At 37.5% G+C, this 22074-nt stretch overlaps 1 protein-coding gene across 1 annotated transcript; it reads right to left on the bottom strand.

Moving 5' to 3' along the window:
* Positions 1-11872: 11872 nt before the first annotated feature.
* Positions 11873-16592, bottom strand: LOC147623390 (cold-responsive protein kinase 1-like; the record flags this gene model as incomplete). Its single annotated transcript, XM_086821768.1, has 7 exons — positions 11873-12397; positions 12476-12623; positions 12740-12977; positions 13206-13416; positions 15980-16116; positions 16227-16373; positions 16457-16592. Coding segments are annotated over 7 exons (1371 nt in total), but the record flags the coding sequence as incomplete, so codon positions are not given.
* Positions 16593-22074: the final 5482 nt, after the last annotated feature.

The raw sequence follows: 22074 nt of genomic DNA, 5'->3' as shown, positions 1-22074 counted from the left end.
ATGTATATTTAAGTGCTCTTATGAAGCAGATTTACATGAAGTACAAGAATTGAGTCATATAGACTCTTATTGAACTGCTTTGTGTTAAAGTAGCCAATTGTTTGGTGAGGATTGAAAGAATTACGTTGACTGGCGAGGCTAATATAGATATCTTCACTAAGGATTGAAGATCATTGATTTGTGAAGATGGTGGCATCGTCTAGAGAGGTTTGTAATTTGAAGGGAAATTCTCAGCGATGGGTTGTTCCATTGACCAGGCTTTCACCCAGCATGGCCCCCCCATCCAGAGCGGTACTTAGAAGTTGTCGATGGTGAGGCTTTGGTGCAAATGTTTTCCAGTGCATGAGTATGGATATGTACTCATGGAGCAGCTGCTACATTAATTTAGCCTTTTATGGGTCAGCTAGGTCATGACTTACGAGCAATAGCATCTTATGCTCTTATTTCTCACATCCAAAGGGATGACAAGAGTATTTTTATTTTGTCCTTGATGCGCTCATAAGTCTCCGTTTGCAGATGTGGGTATTGATTCTTGAAATTGTTGCTCAGATGTTGTCGAGGCAGCAGGGAAGATTGCTGATTGTTTGCTTGAACACACAAGCTCTTGTGTTGGTGTTGAATGCACGAGAGTTGTTGAGTGATTTGCTTGTTGTTGCTTGGGCCTCCATTCTTGTTGAACTTTAGGTGAAGTTGTTGGGGTTGAAGTTAGTGGTGAGGTTTTCTTCACATTGTTCGATTTGGACAACCATATGATGGAATTACTCATAGTATCCTTGTTGTTGAATCACATGCACAGGCACCCATCTTTCATGAACATTGTAAACTGGTGGCCGATGTGCTTGGTGTGTTGAGGCTTCATTCTATGTGCAAGCTTAGGAGACTTTGTGCAAGCTTGGGGACCCAAGCCTGGGTATTTCTGTGGTAGTACCCTTCTGCGTGTAGCAGTGTTTTTGGTACCCACACTTGATGACTTGGTGGAGATTTTTGAGGAACTCGCATAGGCTTTTGTAGACTGTGTTGTGGAGTACTTTTCTTTTTCCTTGGCCTCCGAGTGCTACGTTGTTGAAGAAGAGGTTTTGACTATCAAGGCACCCAAATTTGATTGGCACCTTCATAGTAGCCTTAAGCTACAAGTAGCTGCTTCTCCACCCACATTTTGATACTATTAAGATAATATCGTGATTGTGGTAGTCTTAGTGGAGTTTTATTTTGGGTTAATGTGGAAGGTTTGGGGCCCTCCTTGACTTTGGTTGGCGCTAAGGCTGCAGGTTTGGGACTCATGGGCATTGTTGATGATGATGAGTTTAGAGTCTCTTGTGGAGTGGCTGTCGATGTGACGAGGCCTTTGAGCATGTGGTTGTCTCCTTTGGTAAGGTTTGTCGGTGAAGATGCATAGGCTCCAGGGTCTTTCCTTTGAGTTCCTTATTAGAGATAGATGGTTTGGATGTGGGAACTTCTTCAGGAATAGCTATTGATTGGCAAGGTTTTGGCATCGAACTTGGTAGGTGAGGATGAGGTTGAAAGAGTAGATGCTTTATCAGAGTTAGTCTCATTGTAGATAGTAGGTCATTGTGTAAAGGGGCTTTTGTGGAAGACGCTTGTATACTTTGGCGTTCAACATCATAGATATCCATTAAAGTTGGATCCTCTTCCTTGCACTATGGTATTGTCAACTTTTTGTCAGACTATCATGATGACTTTATCGCTACTAGCAAAGCACAGTCGTGCTTGGGCAACAATAGTCCATTTATGCTCCAAGATCAAATCTGCTTCCAACACATACTCAACCACAAAAAACTTGCAAGTGAGGGGCTTAGTTTCAATACACATTGTATGTTCAAAGTACCCCAAACATGACATGTTCAAGTCTTGTGTAAAGGTAATCCTTTCAAGGTGTGCCGTGAGTGTTGGTTGACCTAACAAATCCCATAGTTTGAGGGTCATGATATTGTGTTATCGTGTTGGATAAAGTCGTGCTTGAGTTGTGGGTGATTTTATTTGAAATTTTCAATCCCACCAAAATCCTAGGGATCTTTTCAGTAAGATATGTTGGAAGTTCCAGCTCTTGTAAGGTCTCTTCCTCCCGTTAGCAATTTTACATTGTTTGAAGGAGTGTTCAAGGTGACTGTTTGCATGGATTCATCTATTGAATACAACGATTCACCTATCCAAGTTCCGCCAAGGACAACATCGTACTCAAGGGAATCTAGGGTAACATGGAATGTAAATCGTCCATCGATCGTTTGAGTAGTGTATCTAAAGTAACCTGGAACTTCAATGTTTTGTCCATTGGCTCCTTTTGCAAGATTATTGCTTGTAGGGATGAGTTTAGGTTGTCCCAATGACACCCAAGTGTCTATTGTCATGATGTTATGACTAGCTTGAGGATTAATCAATGCGCTTAACATCATTGCCTGTAGGGAAATCCAACCATACCATAATAGAATCTTCCAAAGGAACCATGGATATTTTGGTTATTGTTTCGGCTTCAGATCCTGTTTCTGTTTCATACTCCCATTTACTTTCATCCTCATTTTGGCTTTCAGCTTTTTCAAGAGTACTAATGCATACACTGGCATACTTGGCCCTCTGACAATTCTTAATGAGGTCTATTTGGAAACTTGCGAATCCTCACGGTCTTGTTTTATGGAGTTCTTTATGTCTTGGTATAACTCAAGTTGAGCCCTTAAAGGTGCAAGGGTGATGTGATGCTGGCTTTATCCGAATGAGGTTTTGAGAGACTGTTTTAATCTTGTAAGGTCGAAATGATAAATTCCTCACGTGCTTTCTCAACCGTATAGTTCGTACAATCTGTTTCAAATGACTCTTCTGTAGAGAGTATGTCTTTCTCTTGAAAGGGAAAGTGGTACTCCTCTAGGCTTTGTAATTTAGTTGGTGTTTTAGGATTGGCATTATGAGGCTCAATCACAACCGATGACCCTATAAGACATTCAACCAAGCTAAGCATGCTCTCTTGAGCTTGATTTTTGCGTTCCGCATATATCATGTGATCATTATTATGCATTTGGGGTGGTTGGGTGGGTTCTAGTTTCTTGATTAGTCTATGTGGTTCACTGAGTGAAGAGTAAGAACTTGTTTCATCCTCACTTAGTGATTTACTAGAACTTGTTTCATTTTCTGACTTTCTTTAGATTATCAGTTTTTCATTATGTTTACCCATGAGACGAGATCAAATTTTATTTTGGGCTTTTGTATCCTATGTTGCACATATGGGTGTTGAGGTCTATGTGGTGGTCTTTGAGGTGGATGCTTTTGCATCATGTATAGCTCTTGGCTCTTTTGGGATTATGTCCCCTTTTGGGTTTATGTCCTTCATAGGCTCCTTTTCCCTGTCCTTTAAATTAATCTTGGTTTTGATAGTTTGTTGCCTCTTATTTTTCTTGGGTTTAGAAGGTTTTGCTTTTTCATTTGGGTTCTGCTTTAAAGCATGTTCTTCTACCCAAGTTGAGGTATTGTCTTTTGCGTTCCTTTTGACTGTATCGTGTGCCTTGGCTTGTAAATGTGTAAGCACATTCAAGGGCACCGTGAACAATTGCCTATTTTGTACACTTAAGATGTTAAGAGTTGTATTTTGTGAGACGAATTGCATTGACGCAACTCGTCTTGGGCAATATTGGAACATGTGTTCAATACCACATTGTTCACACATTGGTCGCAAGGTGTCAGTGACTATGGGCATGGAAGTATTCCAAACTATGTAGTCTGCCACCTTGTGAGGTCCACGATAATAGAAACAGTAAAGTGTTTGATTAACTGCTTCTTGAGCAGTTTCTACCCTTTGGATTATTTTTGTTTGGTGCACGAGAGATGGAGGTTTTGAGTCAATTGTGGATGAAGCAGGTCACTTTTTAGTATCATGGTCAAAGGTTTTATAATATATGCAGTATCGAAGAACAGGTGCCTTGTATGCACAATGAGGATTGGGATGGTCGTAGTGATTGCACTTAACAACACAAGGCATTTCGTTCCTCGCTTTTAGAGGCATTAAGGATGTCTAGTTTTGAAGATTTCCATCCTCTCTTAGAGATGTTGACTGTAAGGTTTTAAGCAAGGCTACATAAAATTGTGGGAATGTCAATTTCGAGATCGATCTTTCTTTTGCCATTACTTCACTTGGTTTAGATGAGGAACACCTCGTGGCATGATCATCTTCTAGTATGTTGTCATCTAAATGTATTGCTTCTTTACAACATTGATCGAATGTTTCCAAATTGGATACAATGATCAAGTTGTGTAAGCTGTTATTCTTCAAGCCCATCATGAAACATCTCTTCCAATTGAACATCGTTTAATTTTTTCCATGACTCACAACGTGAGTCTAAGAGTTTTATCCTAAGGATAAAATCTATAATGGATTCATTTAGTTGACGCTCAATTGAATAGAGTTCTGTTACTGCACTCCACCGATCACCTTGTCTAGAAAAGCCATGTATAAAGGCTGATTTCAAGGTTTTGAAGTTGGTCTTGATCGTCGGCATCAATGCAATGAACCATCGACTAGCTTTTTCCTCTAAGCATAAGTTCAATTCATGTACCTTAGTGGGACAATTGGGATTTCCAAAGGCTTCACATCTCTGTTCAAACATTTGAATGAATTGAACAGAGTCTGTTGTTTCGTCGTGTTTGCCCATAATTTTAGAAATTTGTACGGCGGTATTTCTGTATGAATCATTGAGGCCGTATGTGAGTGCTCTTGTTGGAAGAGACTCACTAATGAGTCCTTGGGCCACCCCCCTTCCTAGACTAGTCGATATGTCCAAGGTGTGGGCATTCAGGAAAGGGTTGGTACTTATAGGATTTGTGGGAATGTTACGTAAGGGACCAAAGCCTGGTGGGATCAAAGTGATAGGGGGTGTAAAACCCGATGACACACTTGTTATAGGCATGGCCAACGATATTGGGAGGTGAATTTGTGGCATAGATCTCAATGGCTCAAAGATGTCAGCCATTGGGTTCAGTCCTTGTGTGATCCCTGGCAATCCCTTTATCGTGGCTATGTCACAGTGTCTAAATACTCCTTAATGAGCAATCACAGTTTTTTTTCTTTTTATATTCTCCCACAGCCCATTACAGCCTTAAGAGGCTTGGCGTACTCTTTGTTGGATCAAGCGGGCGTTATATGCACGTGAACGACCTTAGAGATAATTTTCTAGAAAAAGCGTATGCTAGTAACTTTCCAAATGAAAGAGGAGGTTCTTTAAACGTATTCTTCATCACTATCTCAAGACAAAAAAAATCAAGAATTTTTTCCCTGTTTCGCAGCACGTTTTTTAGGGTATTCCAAAAGGAATTTTGAAAAACTCTGTATGAAAGATTTGTAATATTTTTAGAGTACTACAACTTTGTTTCCCTAAGTCGTCCGTGATTTTATCGTTTAGACCTTCAAAAAGTAGCCTGAATATGGCTCGTCGTCGTTTTTGCACTGTTTTTTTTTGCGATTTTTCATGGGTTTTTGGCTGTTTTTTACCTTGATTTTCAGGTCGAATTATGAGGCTACTGGTCGGAGGCCAAAATGGTCGATTTTAACTTTGGACGGCTGAGTCAAACTCAGAGCTCGATGTCAGCTTTCCGATAAGCCCTAGAGCACCTTCATCATATACGGTTTAGGAGATACGGGCCTCCAAACAGGGGTGTTTTCCAAAGTCTTTTTTCCCCCCCCGATGGACTCCTTTTCACGCCAACGGACTTCTATAATTTTTTCTTTTTCATTTTTTATCGATGACCTCTTTTCACACCGACGAACCCCTTTTCAAGGGTTTTATAATTTTTGATCTTTTTTTGGGGCGGGAACTCTAGTTCCGTGAAATTGCAGAAAATGGTTCACACCGTGAACCGGACTTCACGGATTATTAAATTCATTTTTTTTGCACGCACGGCTCTTGAAAACGTGAACCTTTTGGGCGTGAAAAATGGTTCACGCCGTGAACTTTTGGGCATGAAAAATGGTTCACGTCGTGAACTCTTTGGCATGAAAAAGGGTTCACGTCGTGATTTTTGTTTTGCACGCGGTTTTCGAAAACGTGAACCTTTTGGGTGTGAAAAATGGTTCATGCCATGAACTGTTGTGCGTGAAAAATGGTGCACGCCGTGATTTTATTTTATTTTTACGTGCAATTTTCAAAAACGTGAATCTTTTGGGCTTGAAAAAATGGTTCGCGCTGTAAACTCTTGGGCATGAAATATGGTTCACGCCGTTTTGTTTTTTGCATGCACGGTTCCTGAAAAAACGTGAACCTTTTGGGCATGAAAAAATGATTCACCCCGTGAACTTTTTTTTAAAAAGTCTAGTGGGAAATACGAATTTTTCTTTTTTTTTTGGGGGGGGGATGTTTTTTGAATTTAAAAATGAAAGGGATATGGGCATTTTCCCAAAAAGATAAGTGAGAATAAAAAAAGTTAACCTTTTTAATGACACCCCTTACACCGTTCATAAATGACCCCCAAAATGGACAAATTGACAACTCATGAGCATCTACTTTGAATGCTCATTAGCCTTAATGAGTTATGTAAAAAAAAGTGATCAAAGATTAATCTAAAATTAATCCTTTTTTTAATCTTTCTCTCTTTTACACTAATCAAGAGCTCTAATTAATCACTAATCTCTAATTAATTCACACAATTGAGCACATCATTGTATAGAGCAAAAGAATGCAAATCTTTGTGCATCAACAAATGTGTAAATAAATCTAAAACAGGGGATTAATTAGACTCTTAATTATGGTTTCCTCTTTTAAGGTAAAAATCAAGCAAAGAGAGAACTTTCTCCAATTGATGAAAAAATTGATGTGATTAGGTGTTTTGATGTATCTAGATGCTCTCAAAACACTCAAAAACACTAATTTCGACTACTCATGATCAATTTAGATCCCAATTAACACATTTTCTAATTTTTTTATCTCTTGAGTAAGATTAATTACCCTTAATGACAAAAACCAGTCCATTAAGAAAAATTAGTCAAATTCAAGAGTTTTTTTTATGGTTTTAAGATTTTGTTTGAAAGATTAAGCTACTCTTACTGCTTGCTAACACTGCCTGCTAACACTCTAATCCAAACAATTTCAACAACAAACACACAATTAAACTAAAATTAATGATCTTAGTTCTATGTTTAGCACTAGGCTACTCCTAATGCTTGCTAACACTCTAATCCAAATAATTTCAACAACAAACACACAGTTAAACTAAAATTAATAATCTTAGTTCTAAGTTTAATACTAAAGAGAGCTAACATTCACTAAAAATTACATTCTATATTGCATTGTTTGCAATGGATGAAAACTAAGCCTAATACAAACTATGTGCAAGCCCTAAGAACATGAAAAACCACAAAAATAATAAATTAATCTAAAAATTAAGCAAAAAGAATTCTTTTCAAAAACAAAAAAGAGAGCTATTCTACACCAAATCTCACACAAATTACCCGTCAAATCCACATCTTTTTCATGATGGGAAACCATTAATCAAGATAATGGAAAATGGGTTATACATAGATAAGAGTCAAAATGATGGTGGGAAAAACCAAGGGATGGCTCCCCGGCACAGCAGCGCCAAAAATGTTATGGCTCACCCTAACCCTCCTTGAAACACATCCAAAAAGAGATTACTTGGTGAACCGCAACCGTCGTGTGAGGATCTTTCCAATGGCCGAGCTCGTAACCCTTGAGGTATGCAAGCTCTACAATGCCTTGAGAAGCAATTCCACCGTGCCTCCTGCGAGCGTTGTCGCACCACCGCGTTGCTCTACGGGTCCTCGTCCCTCCTCTCACCTCACTTCACTCACATACACTCATTAGCATGTATTAGAGAGAGAGATTAGCAAGAGGATTAGTAAGAGTAAGACTCAATTGCACAATGGGAGAGTCCCATGTATTATGATATTCACTTATATACATGGCCATAAGTATTCACACTCACTCAGACTATGGCTGGCCAGGCACTTTAGGCTCATAAGAGGCCTAATGACTACTCTCATAATATATCCATGAATTACATCATTTAGGACTTCATCCTTGCTTGCTACCACATGCTCTTGAAGAGCGGGAATTGCCATAAATATTCCGTCACATCATTACTTACGGGCGCCCATCCAAGTTGTAGCTTTGGACACTATTGCTTCATATCTTGAATGTATGACCCTTTGGTGTATCTACCGTGACTCCTTGATGTAAGATAATGGCGGTAGCTCTTGTTAATCTTAGAATTGGATTAACAAGGTCCTGGCTACTAAGTGGGAGTCAAAGACTCATTAAACTGACTACCACAGCAACAAGTGAGAGACTGCCTATACTTGAAAGACCAAGTAGGCACCAAAATTGGATTGGCACCTTCGTAGTAGCCTTGGGCTACAAGTAGTTGCTTCTCCACCCACATTTTGATACCATTAAGATACCTTGATTTTGAATGTCTTGGTGGAGTTTTCTTTTTGGTGGAAGTGGAAGGTTGTGAGCCTTCCTTTACATTGATTGGCATTGAGGTTACAGGTTTGAGACTCACGGGTGTTATTGACGATGAGGCTTGACTCTTGGGAGTTGCTTTGGCTGATGATATTGAGGCTTTTAAGCATGTAGCCTTCTCTTGTGTGGTGAGGTTGGTGGTTGAACAGGCGTGGGATCCAAGGCTTTTCCTTTGAGTTCCTTTTTAGAGGTAGATGGTTGCGCTTTGGGAACTTCTTCAGGAATGGCTCTGCTGATTGTGAGATTTTAGCATTGGACTTTGTTGGTGAGGATGGAGTGGAAGGGGTAGATGCTTTATAGCAAAGCACAGTGGTGCTTAGGCAACAATAGTCCATTTATGCCCCAAGATCAAATCTGCTTCCAACACATACTCAACCACAAAAAACTTGCAAGTGAGGGGCTTAGTTTCAATATACATTGTATGTTCAAAGTACCCCAAACATGACATGTTCAAGTCTTGTGTAAAGGTAATCCTTTCAAGATGTGCCGTGACTGTTGGTTGACCTAACAAATCCTATAGTTTGAGGGTCATGATATTGTGTTCTCGTGTTGGATAAAGTTGTGCTTGAGCTGTGGTGATTTTATTTGAAATTTTCAATTCCACCAAAATCTTAGGGATCTTTTCAGTAAGATATGTTGGAAGTTCCAGCTCTTAAACTGTGAAAAAACATCCAGATGGGTTTTTTCAATTGATTTCACTAAGTTTTGGAATGGTGAGAGAGATACTTTTATACTACCTCAACACTGTCTCAACAGGTTGGTAACCCAACCAATCATCGATAAATATAGTCGTTCCACACTTGCTACGGTCGTTCCTAAAGCCACGAGCGTTTGCTTGTCAGTGTACGGCATTTGCTTGTAAGTGTACGGCCGTACCAAAAAAATTTAAAAATCCGTACGAACGTTCCATACTAAAGTCACGGGCATACGCTTCTAAGCGTACGGTCATACAAAAAAAAACTAAAAAAAAAACATCCTTACGATCGTTCCATACTTGCCACAACCATTCCATACTAAAGTCAAGCATACGCTTGTAAGCGTACGATCGTATGATTTTTTTTTCGTACGACCGTTCCACACTTGCCAATGAACATTCCATACTAAAGCCACGAGCATATGCTTATAACGTACAGTCGTATCAAAAAACCTTTTTTTTTTCAAAAAAAAAATTCAAAAAAAAAATTGCATGGCTGTTCACGATTATCATATAAAATCAAAACACTAGTTCATTATGCATAAGAGGACTAGTAGTGGTACGTTATATAAGTTTTTCCTTGTTCAAAACATATCTTTCAAGATCAAGATGTTGAGGCTAAATCTTTAGATGAGGTGTAAGTACTACCTCAAATCGACTCATTGGAAGAAGACAATGATAAAAATGAAGAAAATAATTTAGAGGAGACTGATTAAGAGCACAAAGAACATAAATCCAAAGAAGAAGATGAGTCACCTATCGATCATGATAATGCTTTATTGGATAATGATAGTGATATTGATATGGAACCCCATCTTTTCATTGAACTTCTGTTAGATGTAGAGATTAATGAAGCAACACAAATGAATCTATTACAAGATGGGATAGATTCATGATCTTGACATTGTTAATGTAATTATTTTCCTTCAAAAGCTTTCAACTATTTTTGTTTTTATTTTTCAAACATGATTGTAAGGGTTCCAAAGAATATTTTTTTAAAACTATCATCATTTTCTGTATGTATATGACATGTATAACTTAATGTTAATCTTCAACAACTCTTTAGAATTCTTTAAAACAATATAGCAACAAAATTTTACTGCTATTTTTGCTTACAAAATTACAGCCTCGCAGCAGCGAAATTTCGCTGCGCTATAATCGTTGCCTCGCAACAAAATTTCGCTACTAAGCAACGAAAATAGCAACAAAATTTTACTGCTATTCTCATTGCCCAGTAGCGTTATTTTTGAGCAGCGAAAAAATGCCCTGACATCTTGAAGGCCTCAATATTGCCGGAACACTACTATGCCCCCAACGTGTTGTAGTGAACGAGAGTGGAATTCTCAACACATCCACCCCTATCAGAATCATTGTCTCATTGAACTCCTTTTCCTTTTCCTAGTTCATCAAATTAAGAAATTGGTCTCTAAAAGTGGCTGTTTTGGGACCCTGATTATGCATCCCGTGAGATATATCATGGGACCAGAGATTAAAAAGATTCATATCCTATAACATTATCCTATCAACCTTAAGTATATTAACAATTGATTGAGTTTAAAAGCAAACTAAGCCACTGATCCAAATTCTTTTTGTTTCTAATCATGCAAATTTTTTGTATAGTAGATTGTCTAATATTCTCATGTATTGCAAAATATTTGATCAATTTTTGCATCTGCTTATACTTGTGCCACATTGTGATATCAGCATGCTTTTAAGATGTTGATTTGCTAACAAATTCATAAGAGTCTCATTAGTTGTATTTACCTACAACCCTAAATCATGGAGCAAGTTTAGCAATGATTAACTCTACGTGCAGCTGATTGTGAATGCAATGATTGTGATTGCATCCCATTGTCTCATCAAATTCTGCCATTGCTCATATAGAGGAACAACATCAGCAGACAGATATCCCTCCGAGTAGCAACATAAAAGTTTCCCGATTGTGTGTCGTGCATCACCTCTACCAAAGTCTTATGTGAAATTCCCAAAACACGTATATTAGTAGTAAAGAAGTCAATGACATTAGTGAGTTTACATTTGATATGCAAATATAGTGTGCCACGTGCCCTCAAATATTCATTATAAATAACTAGTAGGCTGACCCATGCTTCGCACGCATATAATTCTTAGCTTGATATTTTTTAAATTCTTAAGAGTAAATAGGAGCCTACCCCTCCTCGAACTTTCAAATTGCCTCCTTTACCTCTAAATTCTTGCCACGTTGTAGTTTAATGAAACTCTTTGTTTATATAATATATAGTGATGTTTGACATGTGTTCTCAAATGGTTTATGTAGTACAAGTAGGTGAACCGCACCTCTGGGGCTAAGAAGCCATACAGCAAAAAATACTTTCCCAAGCCTGAAACCGAGTGTGAAAATTGATATTTTCGTTTCAAAAATCCGAAAATCTCCCTTTCTTACATCTTCATTTCAAAAATCCAAAAACCTCCCTTTCTTCTCCTTGACCCCTTTTATTCCTCTCATAGAAAGGGAGTAAGTTGTGTTTTAATAAACAGTAGATAAGATGAAAGTGGCAAGTAAGATAAGATGAAAGCGGCAATGTTTGAGCTATAGGCACCGAGGATATTCTCTACCTCCTCATCCAAGCTAAGTAGTAAGCGCAATGTTTGATCGAGTTATAGATTAACCACAAACTTAACACAAGAATTCTCTACCTCCTCCTCATCCAAGCTACAAATGTTTGATCACTAGAATGATATAGATTAACCACAAACTCAACGCAAAAAGGATGGAGCACAAAGAGCACGTGGCATCTATAGATGTAAAGGGCATGCGTATGTGGAGTGTGGGCTTTCTCACACCAGAAGTGTGGAGTTACAATTTATTTAACCCGAGGTCGATAGACCCTCTTCTCTAACGGGGCTCTATTTCTGAGATGGAGACCTGATTGGAGGGGGCAATTCGGGAAGGGTCGGAGAGCCATGCAGAAGAAGGGGGGCTTGATGTGAGGGGGTCGGGGGATTCCATGCTAATGATGGTTGGTCGTGTGGGCAACTCCAAGATATCTGATAGGCCACACAGCATGGCGTACACTTGGGACATGGCCGGCCTCACCTGTGCCCTAGTTTGGGTGCACAGAAGGGCCACATGCACCACGCGGATCACCTCCGCAGCACTCACCATACCTGTGTTGCCGAGCTTTGCATCCACAATCTGTGCTTGCTGTTGCCTCTCGTACAGTGCCCATGCCTGCCACCAAAGCATCCCCCAAAAAAATCAAAATTAAATTCAAAATGCACTTCGAAATTCAACAAACTAGAAAAGGTAAAGTGAAGAACCAAGTCATTCCAAGAGATGTTGCTTTTCTGGTTCGAGCCTGTGCTGGATGACCTTCCTCCCGCTCACGATCTCAAGAGCTACCACGCCAAAGCTATAGACGTCTGCCTTATGCGTTAGTTGGCCATTAATGGCATACTCTGGCGCAAGGTACCCCCTATAATGCAAATGTAAAGAGCTAATTAGTAGAGATGAGCACCACTTTGTGGACTAATTGCACCACTAATTGCCCTTTAAAACAACATAGGGAGCCATGATGATCGAGCAACTTACATGGTGCCCGCCACTCTTGTTGTAAGATGCGTTACATCATCCGCAAAAAACCTTGCTAGACCAAAATCTGCAATCTTTGGGTTTAAGTTGTCGTCCAACAGAATATTACTTGCTTTGATATCTCTGTGCACGATCCGAACATGGGAGTCTTCATGGAGGTAGCACAACCCCCTCGCTATGCCAACTATTATGTCGAATCGAGTACGCCAATCCAACACAGTTCCATGATCACCAACATCTACATTACCCCATGCGAGAAAATAGACAGGTTTCCACTAATGGGCTAATTATCAAGGATTATAAAAATGTAAGTATTCAATTTTAATATATTGAGACTATTATAAGATAGGTTTCCACTAATGGGCTGAATAGGGGCTTACAACTAGTGAAAAAAGAAAATGGATTGAATAGGGGCTTACAACTAGTGAAAAAAGAAAATGGATTAATTAGTGAAGGAGATGCTTACCAAATAGAAGCAAGTCCAAGCTTCGCTTTGGAAGATACTCATACACCAAAAGGCGATTGGATTCTTCCACACAACATCCCAACAATTGAATCAAGTTCCGATGTTGCACGTTTGTAATCAAGTTCACCTCATTCATGAATTCTGTCTTTCCTTGATGACTTTCAGAAGAAAGCTTTTTGATTGCAACTTCCCTTTGAGTCTTCAAAATTCCCTGAAAGAAGTAGACTTATTACAGGTAATGCCATCTGATTCAAGGAAAGATGTACATATAAATAAATTATAGTTGAAACCTTATTCTGAATGTAATGCCCACAAAATGAAAGACGATTTTTTTCTATATATGCTAGTCTTGAGAGTACTTTGCTAATACTAGTGCACTATTAATCATTGGACATGCATATGCTTTTTGTAAATGTAAGTAAACATATGAAAATTAGAGACAAAGAAATTATAACTTTCTCTTTCAAAACTTATGTACTAACTTTTATTCTCACTAGCAAATAAATGTAGTGGTTGTAAATATTTATGAGGATGCTTTAATTTTAAAGCCATTATGTCTACACCTATTAAAACTGATGATAGTTTGGGCTTTGAACCTTAGTGATGTCCTTCAAGTACACATTTATGTATTTAATAACAATAAAGATAACTTTTTTTTTTATGAAACAAAAATGTTTATAAGTAGCATTTGGAAATATCCAAACAAAACTGTAGTTAGTGCTTCCAAATTAACAAGATCAACCTTAATCTTAAATTATAAGTTCATTCATCCTAAATTACTAAAAGTAATAAAGAAGAAGGCCTTAAATTATACTATATGTTAATTAGGATGTTATGCTCTCACTCTCCAAGTTCAAAATATATGTTTGTGTTTACTTGTAACCTCTCTATGATGCATGCATCATTAAAATCCTTTAAAGGCCATCACATCTCTCTCTCTCTCTCTCTCTCTCTCTCTCTCTTCCTCCCTCTCTCTCTCTCTCAAACACGCACGCATGCTCACACATAAGTCGAGCTTCCACACACCCCCTTTTTTTCTCTAGTAATAGCTAAAAATCAGCCACATAGGGGATGGGAGGGGGAGGCCCCCCATCCATAAGGGATGGGTGGGAGAGATTTCTCCTCTTTTTTAAGGCTAACAGCTAAGAAATTGGGGAGATTTCTCACCCTTTTTGGGGGCTAACAACTAACAAAGTGGGCTTTTGGATGGTATGTAAACCACATAATGTATTGGGATTGTGGATACACTCATGATAGTTTGATGTGATCATATGTAAGGTTGATTTTTTATAGGCAACGTCTCCCTTCAAAATGATGGGATGCTCCCAAATTTTTAATGTTTTCATAAGATTTAGAGTATTCTTTGATGGCATGTGAAACTATTAGGTTTATTTGACACGATTGAAATTGCCAACCAGCATGACGACCATTAAAAAAAATAAACCTAATCATATTTAATTTCGTTTATCGTAAAGAATAGTGATAGACCAAGGCCTAGGATCACATCGGGATCTATGACTCCACAACAACCTCATAGTCTACAGCCACATAGTTTGAGAGAGAATAGCTATGACATTCTTTACTTCCACCATATATTGCTGATTTAAACATAGGTCTTTCATTTCACTCAGAAGGTGTGTGTTCACACTAAGGGTATTAGCTAATTAAACTGACTAATTATTGATAAGCTAAGATTTTTAACCTTAATATAAAGGTTGAAAACCCCTCCCCTCCTGCTTCTCCTTGGTCCTACATCTCCCTAATCGCCCTACTTTTTCCCACCCTCCTCCTCCTCCTCATCCCCTTTTTCTTCTCCTCCTCCTCTTTATCCTCCTCCTCCTCCTACCCCCTCCTTTGCCTTCCTCCTCCTCCTCTTCTTGCTGATTCACTCCATGCCTACATTGTCCTACTCTCATGCTACCCTAATGCCCGGTCTCCTTACAAATGGGGCGAGAGAGAGAGAGAGAGAGAGAGAGAGAGAGAGAGAGAGAGAGAGAGAGAGAGAACTGGCTCACAAGGCCTTGTGTTGGACATCTATAGAAGCAAGTACATATATATATGTATGTATGTATAGAGAGAGGGAAATGATGTATTAACGTCTCTAAGAGGCCATAATGCCTATGAGACCAAAACTGTGAGAGAGAGAGAGAGAGAGAGAGAGAGAGAGAGAGAGAGAGGATTTCCCATGTGTATTAAATCCACTTGTCATGTGCCCATTAAAAAAAATTGTTTCCTAAGGCAACTTAAATGTAAGGATTGATTAAGCCAAACTCTAAGGCAAACTTAAGGAGTAAGGAATATTGTTCATGAATTAATACCAAATTTTGATGTTGGTGCCCTATTTTAGTCAAGTTTGTGTGTTATAGCGTGTTTGTGTGTTAGATTTCCCGAGTTCCTTTCCTCCATGCCAACAATGATGAGATCCTTTCCTCCATGCCAACAATGATGATGATAATCTCTACTCTGAGCATATGTTTATTACACTAGTGGTAGTCTATAGAAAGTGGAAATCTTCATGATTTCATTTTCTCGGTTTACAATTCTAGCACATAAATCACTTTAAGCCTATGTTTTTTCCTATTCAACACGCAACACACCGTTCCTCCTATCCACTTTCACTTAAAGTAAATGATTAGGGAATTTCAGGTCTAGCTTTAAGGACTTCTTACTCCTATGGTGAAGAGAAATTATAATCGTCTACTGGGATAAAGATATGTACAACTTTAGAAATTAGTATACTTTCAGTTTTATTAACAAACGGAAGGTAAGCAAACCTTATAGACGGGACCAAAGCCACCTTCTCCGAGCTTATTTCTGGGATGGAAATCATCGGTTGCTTCTCGTAGCTCCTCAAGGGAGAATTTTGTTGCCCCTTGTCGAAATTTGAATGGCAGCGCATCGTAGCCCGTGTCTGTATGGAATTTAAGAATCAAGAACTAACTAGATTGCGTGTTAGGACTGAATAATAATATGGCGTGCCACCAAACATAATATTTCATGAACAAACACGTCAAACCAAACCTGTTGTTTTAAATTGTTGTGCTAGCTTGGCCGTTCGCTTTCGCCTGGCAAAGCACAGGGCTAGGGCAGCTGTAGCCGCAAGAAGCAGGAAAACGCCCAGCGCAACTCCCACAATGATTGGAACTGTGCTTCGTTTTTTGCTTTGTACTATATGAGGAGTATAAAGAAGTAACAAGGAGGTTAGGATTTTCGGAGAATTAGGAGAGCTATGCTATATTGCAGCGCCGTACCTTGCGAGGGGGTATTGGGGAAGCCAATAGTGCCGGTCGGCGAGATGCTGCTGGCCGGAGCTGGCGATGGGCCGGTGGCGGCGGTAGTGGTGAAGAGGAGGGGTGTATTGTCGAAGAGATAGTAGCAGGTGACGAAATTGAGTGAGTGAGAATTGATTGTCAGAATGGATTGATAAATTGAGTCAAAATTGATTGAGTCAGAATTGATTGATTGAGTCAGAATTGATTGAGTCTGAGTCAGAATTGATTGATTGAGTCAAAATTGATCGAGTCAGAATTGATTGAGTCAGAATTGATTGATTGAGTCAGAATTGATTGATTGAGTCTGAGTCAGAAGTGATTGAGTCTGAGTCAGAATTGATTGAGTCTGAGCCAGAATTGATTGAGTCAGAGTGTCAGAATTGATTGATTGAGTCTGAGTCAGAATTGATTGAGTCAGAGTCAGAAAACATTGAGTCAGAGTCAGAATTGTCAGAGTTAGAATTGATTGATTGTGTCAGAGTCAGAATTGTCAGAGTCAGAATTGATTGAGTTAGAATTGATTGAGTCAGAGTCAGAATTGATTGATTGAGTCAGAATTGATGATTGATTGAGTCAGAATTGATGATTGATTGAGTCAGAATTGATGATTGATTAAGTCAAAATTGATTGAGTCAGAATTGATTGATTTAGTCAGAATTGATTGATTGATTTAGTCAGAATTGATTGATTTAGTCAGAATTGATTGAGTCAGAATTGATTGATTTAGTTAGAATTGATTGATTGAGTCAGAATGATTGAGTCAGAATTGATTGAGTCAGAAATGATTGATTGAGTCAGAATTGATTGAGTCAGAATTGATTGAGTCTGAGTCAGAATTGATTGAGTCAGAATTGATTGAGTGAGTCAGAATTGATTGAGTGAGTCAGAATTGATTGATTGAGTCAGAATTGATTATTGATCGAGTCAGAATTGATTGAGTCAGAATTGATTGATTGAGTCAGAATTGATTGATTTAGTCAGAATTGATTGATTTAGTCAGAATTGATTGATTTAGTCAGAATTGATTGATTGAGTCAGAATTGATTGAGTCAGAATTGATTCAATCAGAATTGATTGAGTCAGAATTGATTGATTGAGTTAGAATTGATTGAGTCAGAATTCATTGATTGAGTTACAATTGATTGAGTCAGAATTGATTGAGTCAGAATTTGATTGAGTCAGAATTAATTGAGTCAGGACTGATTGAGTCAGAATTGATTGATTGAGTCAGAATTGATTGAGTCAGAATTGAGTCAGAATTGATTGATTGAGTCAGAATTGATTGATTGAGTCAGAATTGAGTCAGAATTGATTGATTGAGTTAGAATTGATTGAGTCAAAATTGATTGAGTGTCCGAGTCAGATTTGATTGAGTCAGAATTGACAGAATTGATTGAGTGAGTAAGAATTGATTGAGTAAGAATTGATTGAGTCAGAGTCACAATTGATTGATTGATTGATTGAGTCAGAGTCAAAATTGATTGATTGAGTCAGAGTCAGAATTGATTGATTGATTGATTGAGTCAGAATTGATTGATTGATTGAGTCAAAATTGATTGATTGATTGAGAATGGATTGATTGAGTCAGAATGGATTGATTGATTGATTGATTGAGTCAGAATTGATTGAGTCAGAATGGATTGATTGATTGAGTCAGAATTGATTGATTGAGTCAGAATTGATTGTCTGAGTCAGAATTGATTGATTGAGTCAGAATTGATTGATTGAGTAAGAATTGATTAGGTCAGAATTGATTGATTGAGTCTGAGTTGATTAAGTCAGAATTGATTGATTGAGTCTGAGTAAGAATTGATTGAGTCTGAGCAAGAATTGATTGAGTCAGAGTGAGAATTGATTGATTGAGTCCGAACTGATTGAGTCAGAGTCAGAATTGATTAAGTCAGAGTAAGAATTGATTGAGATAGAGTCAGAATTGTCAGAGTCAGAATTGATTGATTATGTCAGAGTAAGAATTGTCAGAGTCAGAATTGATTGAGTTAGAATTGATTGAGTCTTAGTCAGAATTGATTGATTGAGTCAGAATTGATGATTGATTGATTCAGAATTGATGATTGATTGAGTCAGAATTGATTGAGTCAGAATTGATTGATTTAGTCAGAATTGATTGATTGATTGAGTCAGAATTGATTGATTTAGTCAGAATTGATTGATTGAGTCAGAATTGATTGAGTCAGAAATGATTGATTGAGTCAGAATTGATTCAATCAGTGCTGATTCAGTCAAAATTGATTCAATCAGTGCTCATTCAGTCAGAATTGATTCAATCAATACTGATTCAGTCAGAATTGATTCAATCAGTGCTGATTCAGTTTTGATTCAGTCAGAATTGATTCAATCAGTGCTGATTCAGTTCGAATTGATTCAATCAATGCTGATTCAGTCAAAATTGATTCAATCAGCACTGATTCAGTGCTGATTCAGTCAGAATTGATTCAATCAGCACATATTCAGTCTCAGCACTGCTTCAGTCAGAATTGATTCAATCAGCACTGATTCAGAATTGATTCAATTAGCACTGATTCAGTCAGCACTGATTCAATCAGCACTGATTCAATGAGAATTGATTCAATTAGCACTGATTCAGTGAGAATTGATTCAATCACTGCAGAATTGATTCAATCATTGTTGATTCACTCATCAGAATTGATTCAATCAGTGCTGATTCAGTCAAAATTGATTCAATCAACACTGATTCAATCAGCACTGAATTGATTGAGTGAGTCAGAATTGATTGAGTGAGTCAGAAATGATTGAGTGAGTCAGAATTGATTGAGTCAGAATTGATTGAGTTAGAAATTGATTGAGTGAGTCAGAATTGATTGAGTCAAAATTGATTGAGTGAGTCAGAATTGATTGAGTCAGAGTCAGAATTGATTGATTGAGTCAAAATTGATTTATTGAGTCAGAGTCAGAATTGATTGATTGAGTCAGAGTCAGAATTGATTGATTGATTGATTGAGTCAGAATTGATTGATTGATTGAGTCAGAAGTGATTGATTGATTGAGTCAGAATGGATTGATTGATTGAGTCAGAATTGATTGAGTCAGAACTGATTGAGTCTGAGGCAGAATTGATTGATTGATTGAGTCAGAAATGATTGATTGAGTGAGTCAGAATTGATTGAGTCAGAGTCAGAATTGATTGAGTGAGTCAGAATTGATTGAGTGAGTCAGAATTGATTGATTGAGTCAGAATTGCTGATTGATTGAGTCAGAATTGATTGTGTCAGAATTGAGTCAGAATTGATTGATTGAGTCAGAATTGATTCAGTCAGAATTGATTGAGTCAGAATTGATTGATTTAGTTAGAATTGATTGATTTAGTCAGAATTAATTGAGTCAGAATTGATTGAGTGAGAAATTGATTAAGTGAGTTAGAATTGATTGAGTCAGAATTGATTGAGTGAGTCAGAATTGATTGAGTAAGAACTGATTGAGTCAGAGTTACAATTGATTGATTGAGTCAGAGTCACAATTGATTGATTGAGTCAGAGTAAAAATTGACAGATTGAGTCAGAATTGATTAATTGAGTCAGAGTCAGAATTGATTGATTGATTGATTGAGTCAGAATTGATTGATTGATTGAGAATGGATTGATTAAGTCAGAATGGATTGATTGATTGATTGATTGAGTCATAATGGATTGATTGATTGAGTCACAATTGATTGAGTCAGAATTGATTGATTGAGTCAGAATTGATTGAGTCTGAGTCAGTATTGATTGATTGAGTCAGAATTGATTGAGTCAGAATTGATTGATTGAGTCAGAATTGATTGATTGAGTCTGAGTCAGAATTGATTGAGTCTGAGCCAGAATTGATTGAGTCTGAGTCAGAATTGATTGAGTCTGAGCCAGAATTGATTGAGTCAGAGTCAGAATTGATTGATTGAGTTAGAATTGATTGAGTCAGAGTCAAAATTATCAGAGTCAGAATTGATTGATTGTGTCAGAGTCAAAATTATCAGAGTCAGAATTGATTGAGTTAGAATTGATTGAGTCAGAGTCAGAATTGATTGATTGAGTCAGAATTGATGATTGATTGAGTCACAATTGATTGAGTCATAATTGATTGATTTAGTCAGAATTGATTGACTCAGAATTGATTGAGTTAGAATTGATTGAGTCAGAATTGATTGAGTCAGAATTGATTCATTGAGTCAGAATTGATTGATTGATTGAGTCAGAATTGATTGATTGAGTCAGAATTGATTAAATCAGAATTGATTGAGTCAGAATTGATTGAGTCAGAATTGATTGAGTTAGAATTGATTGAGTTAGAATGATTTAGTCAGAATTGATTGAGTCAGAATTGAGTCAGAATTGATTGAGTCAGAATTGATTGAGTCAGAATTGATTGAGTCTAAGTCAGAATTGATTGATTGAGTCAGAATTGATTGATTGAGTCTGAGTCAGAATTGATTGAGTCTGAGTCAGAGTCAGAATTGATTGATTGAGTTAGAATTGATTGAGTCAGAGTCAGAATTGATTGAGTCAAAGTAAAAATTATCAGAGTCAGAATTGATTGATTGTGTCAGAGTCAGAATTATCAGAGTCAGAATTGATTGAGTTAGAATTGATTGAGTCAGAGTCAGAATTGATTGATTGAGTCAGAATTGATGATTGATTGAGTCAGAATTGAATGAGTCAGGAATTGATTGATTTAGTCAGAATTGATTGACTCAGAATTGATTGAGTTAGAATTGATTGAGTCAAAATTGATTGAGTCAGAATTGATTGAGTCAGAATTGATTCATTGAGTCAGAATTGATTGATTTATTGAGTCAGAATTGATTGATTGAGTCAGAATTGATTGAGTCAGAATTGATTGAGTCAGAATTGATTGAGTTAGAATTGATTGAGTCAGAAATGATTGAGTCAGAATGATTTAGTCAGAATTGATTGAGTCAGAATTGAGTCAGAATTGATTGAGTCAGAATTTATTGAGTCAGATTTGATTGAGTCAGATTTGATTGAGTCAGAATTGATTGAGTCAGAATTGATTGAGTCAGATTTAATTGAGTCAGATTTGATTGAGTCAGAATTGATTGAGTCAGAATTGATTGAGTCAGAATTGATTGAGTCAGAATTTGATTGATTCCAGAATTGATTGAGTCAGAATTGATTGAGTCAGAATTGATTGAGTGAGTCAGAATTGAGTGAGTTAGAATTGATTGAGTCAGAATTGATTGAGTGAGTCAGAATTGATTGAGTGAGTCAGAATTGATTGATTGAGTCAGAATTGATTGAGTGAGTCAGAATTGATTGAGTGAGTCAGAATTGATTGAGCCAGAATTGATTGAGTCAGAATTGATTTAGTGAGTCAGAATTGATTGAGTGAGTCAGAATTGATTAAGTCAGAATAGATTGAGTCAAAATTGATTGAGTCAGAAATTGATTGAGTGAGTCAGAATTGATTGAGTCAGAATTAATTGAGTGAGTCAGAATTGATTGAGTCAGAGTCAGAATTGATTGATTGAGTTAGAGTCAGAATTGATTGATTGAGTCAGAGTCAGAATTGATTGATTGATTGATTAAGTCAGAATTGATTGATTGATTGAGTCAGAATTGATTGAT

The sequence above is a fragment of the Cibotium barometz genome, chromosome 27 (assembly GCF_041138505.1).
Source record: "Cibotium barometz isolate CiBa-2024 chromosome 27, ASM4113850v1, whole genome shotgun sequence".
Taxonomy (NCBI): Eukaryota; Viridiplantae; Streptophyta; class Polypodiopsida; order Cyatheales; family Cibotiaceae; genus Cibotium; species Cibotium barometz.
Note: the sequence above shows the minus strand (reverse complement) of the source record. Positions and strands in the feature narration are given on the sequence as shown.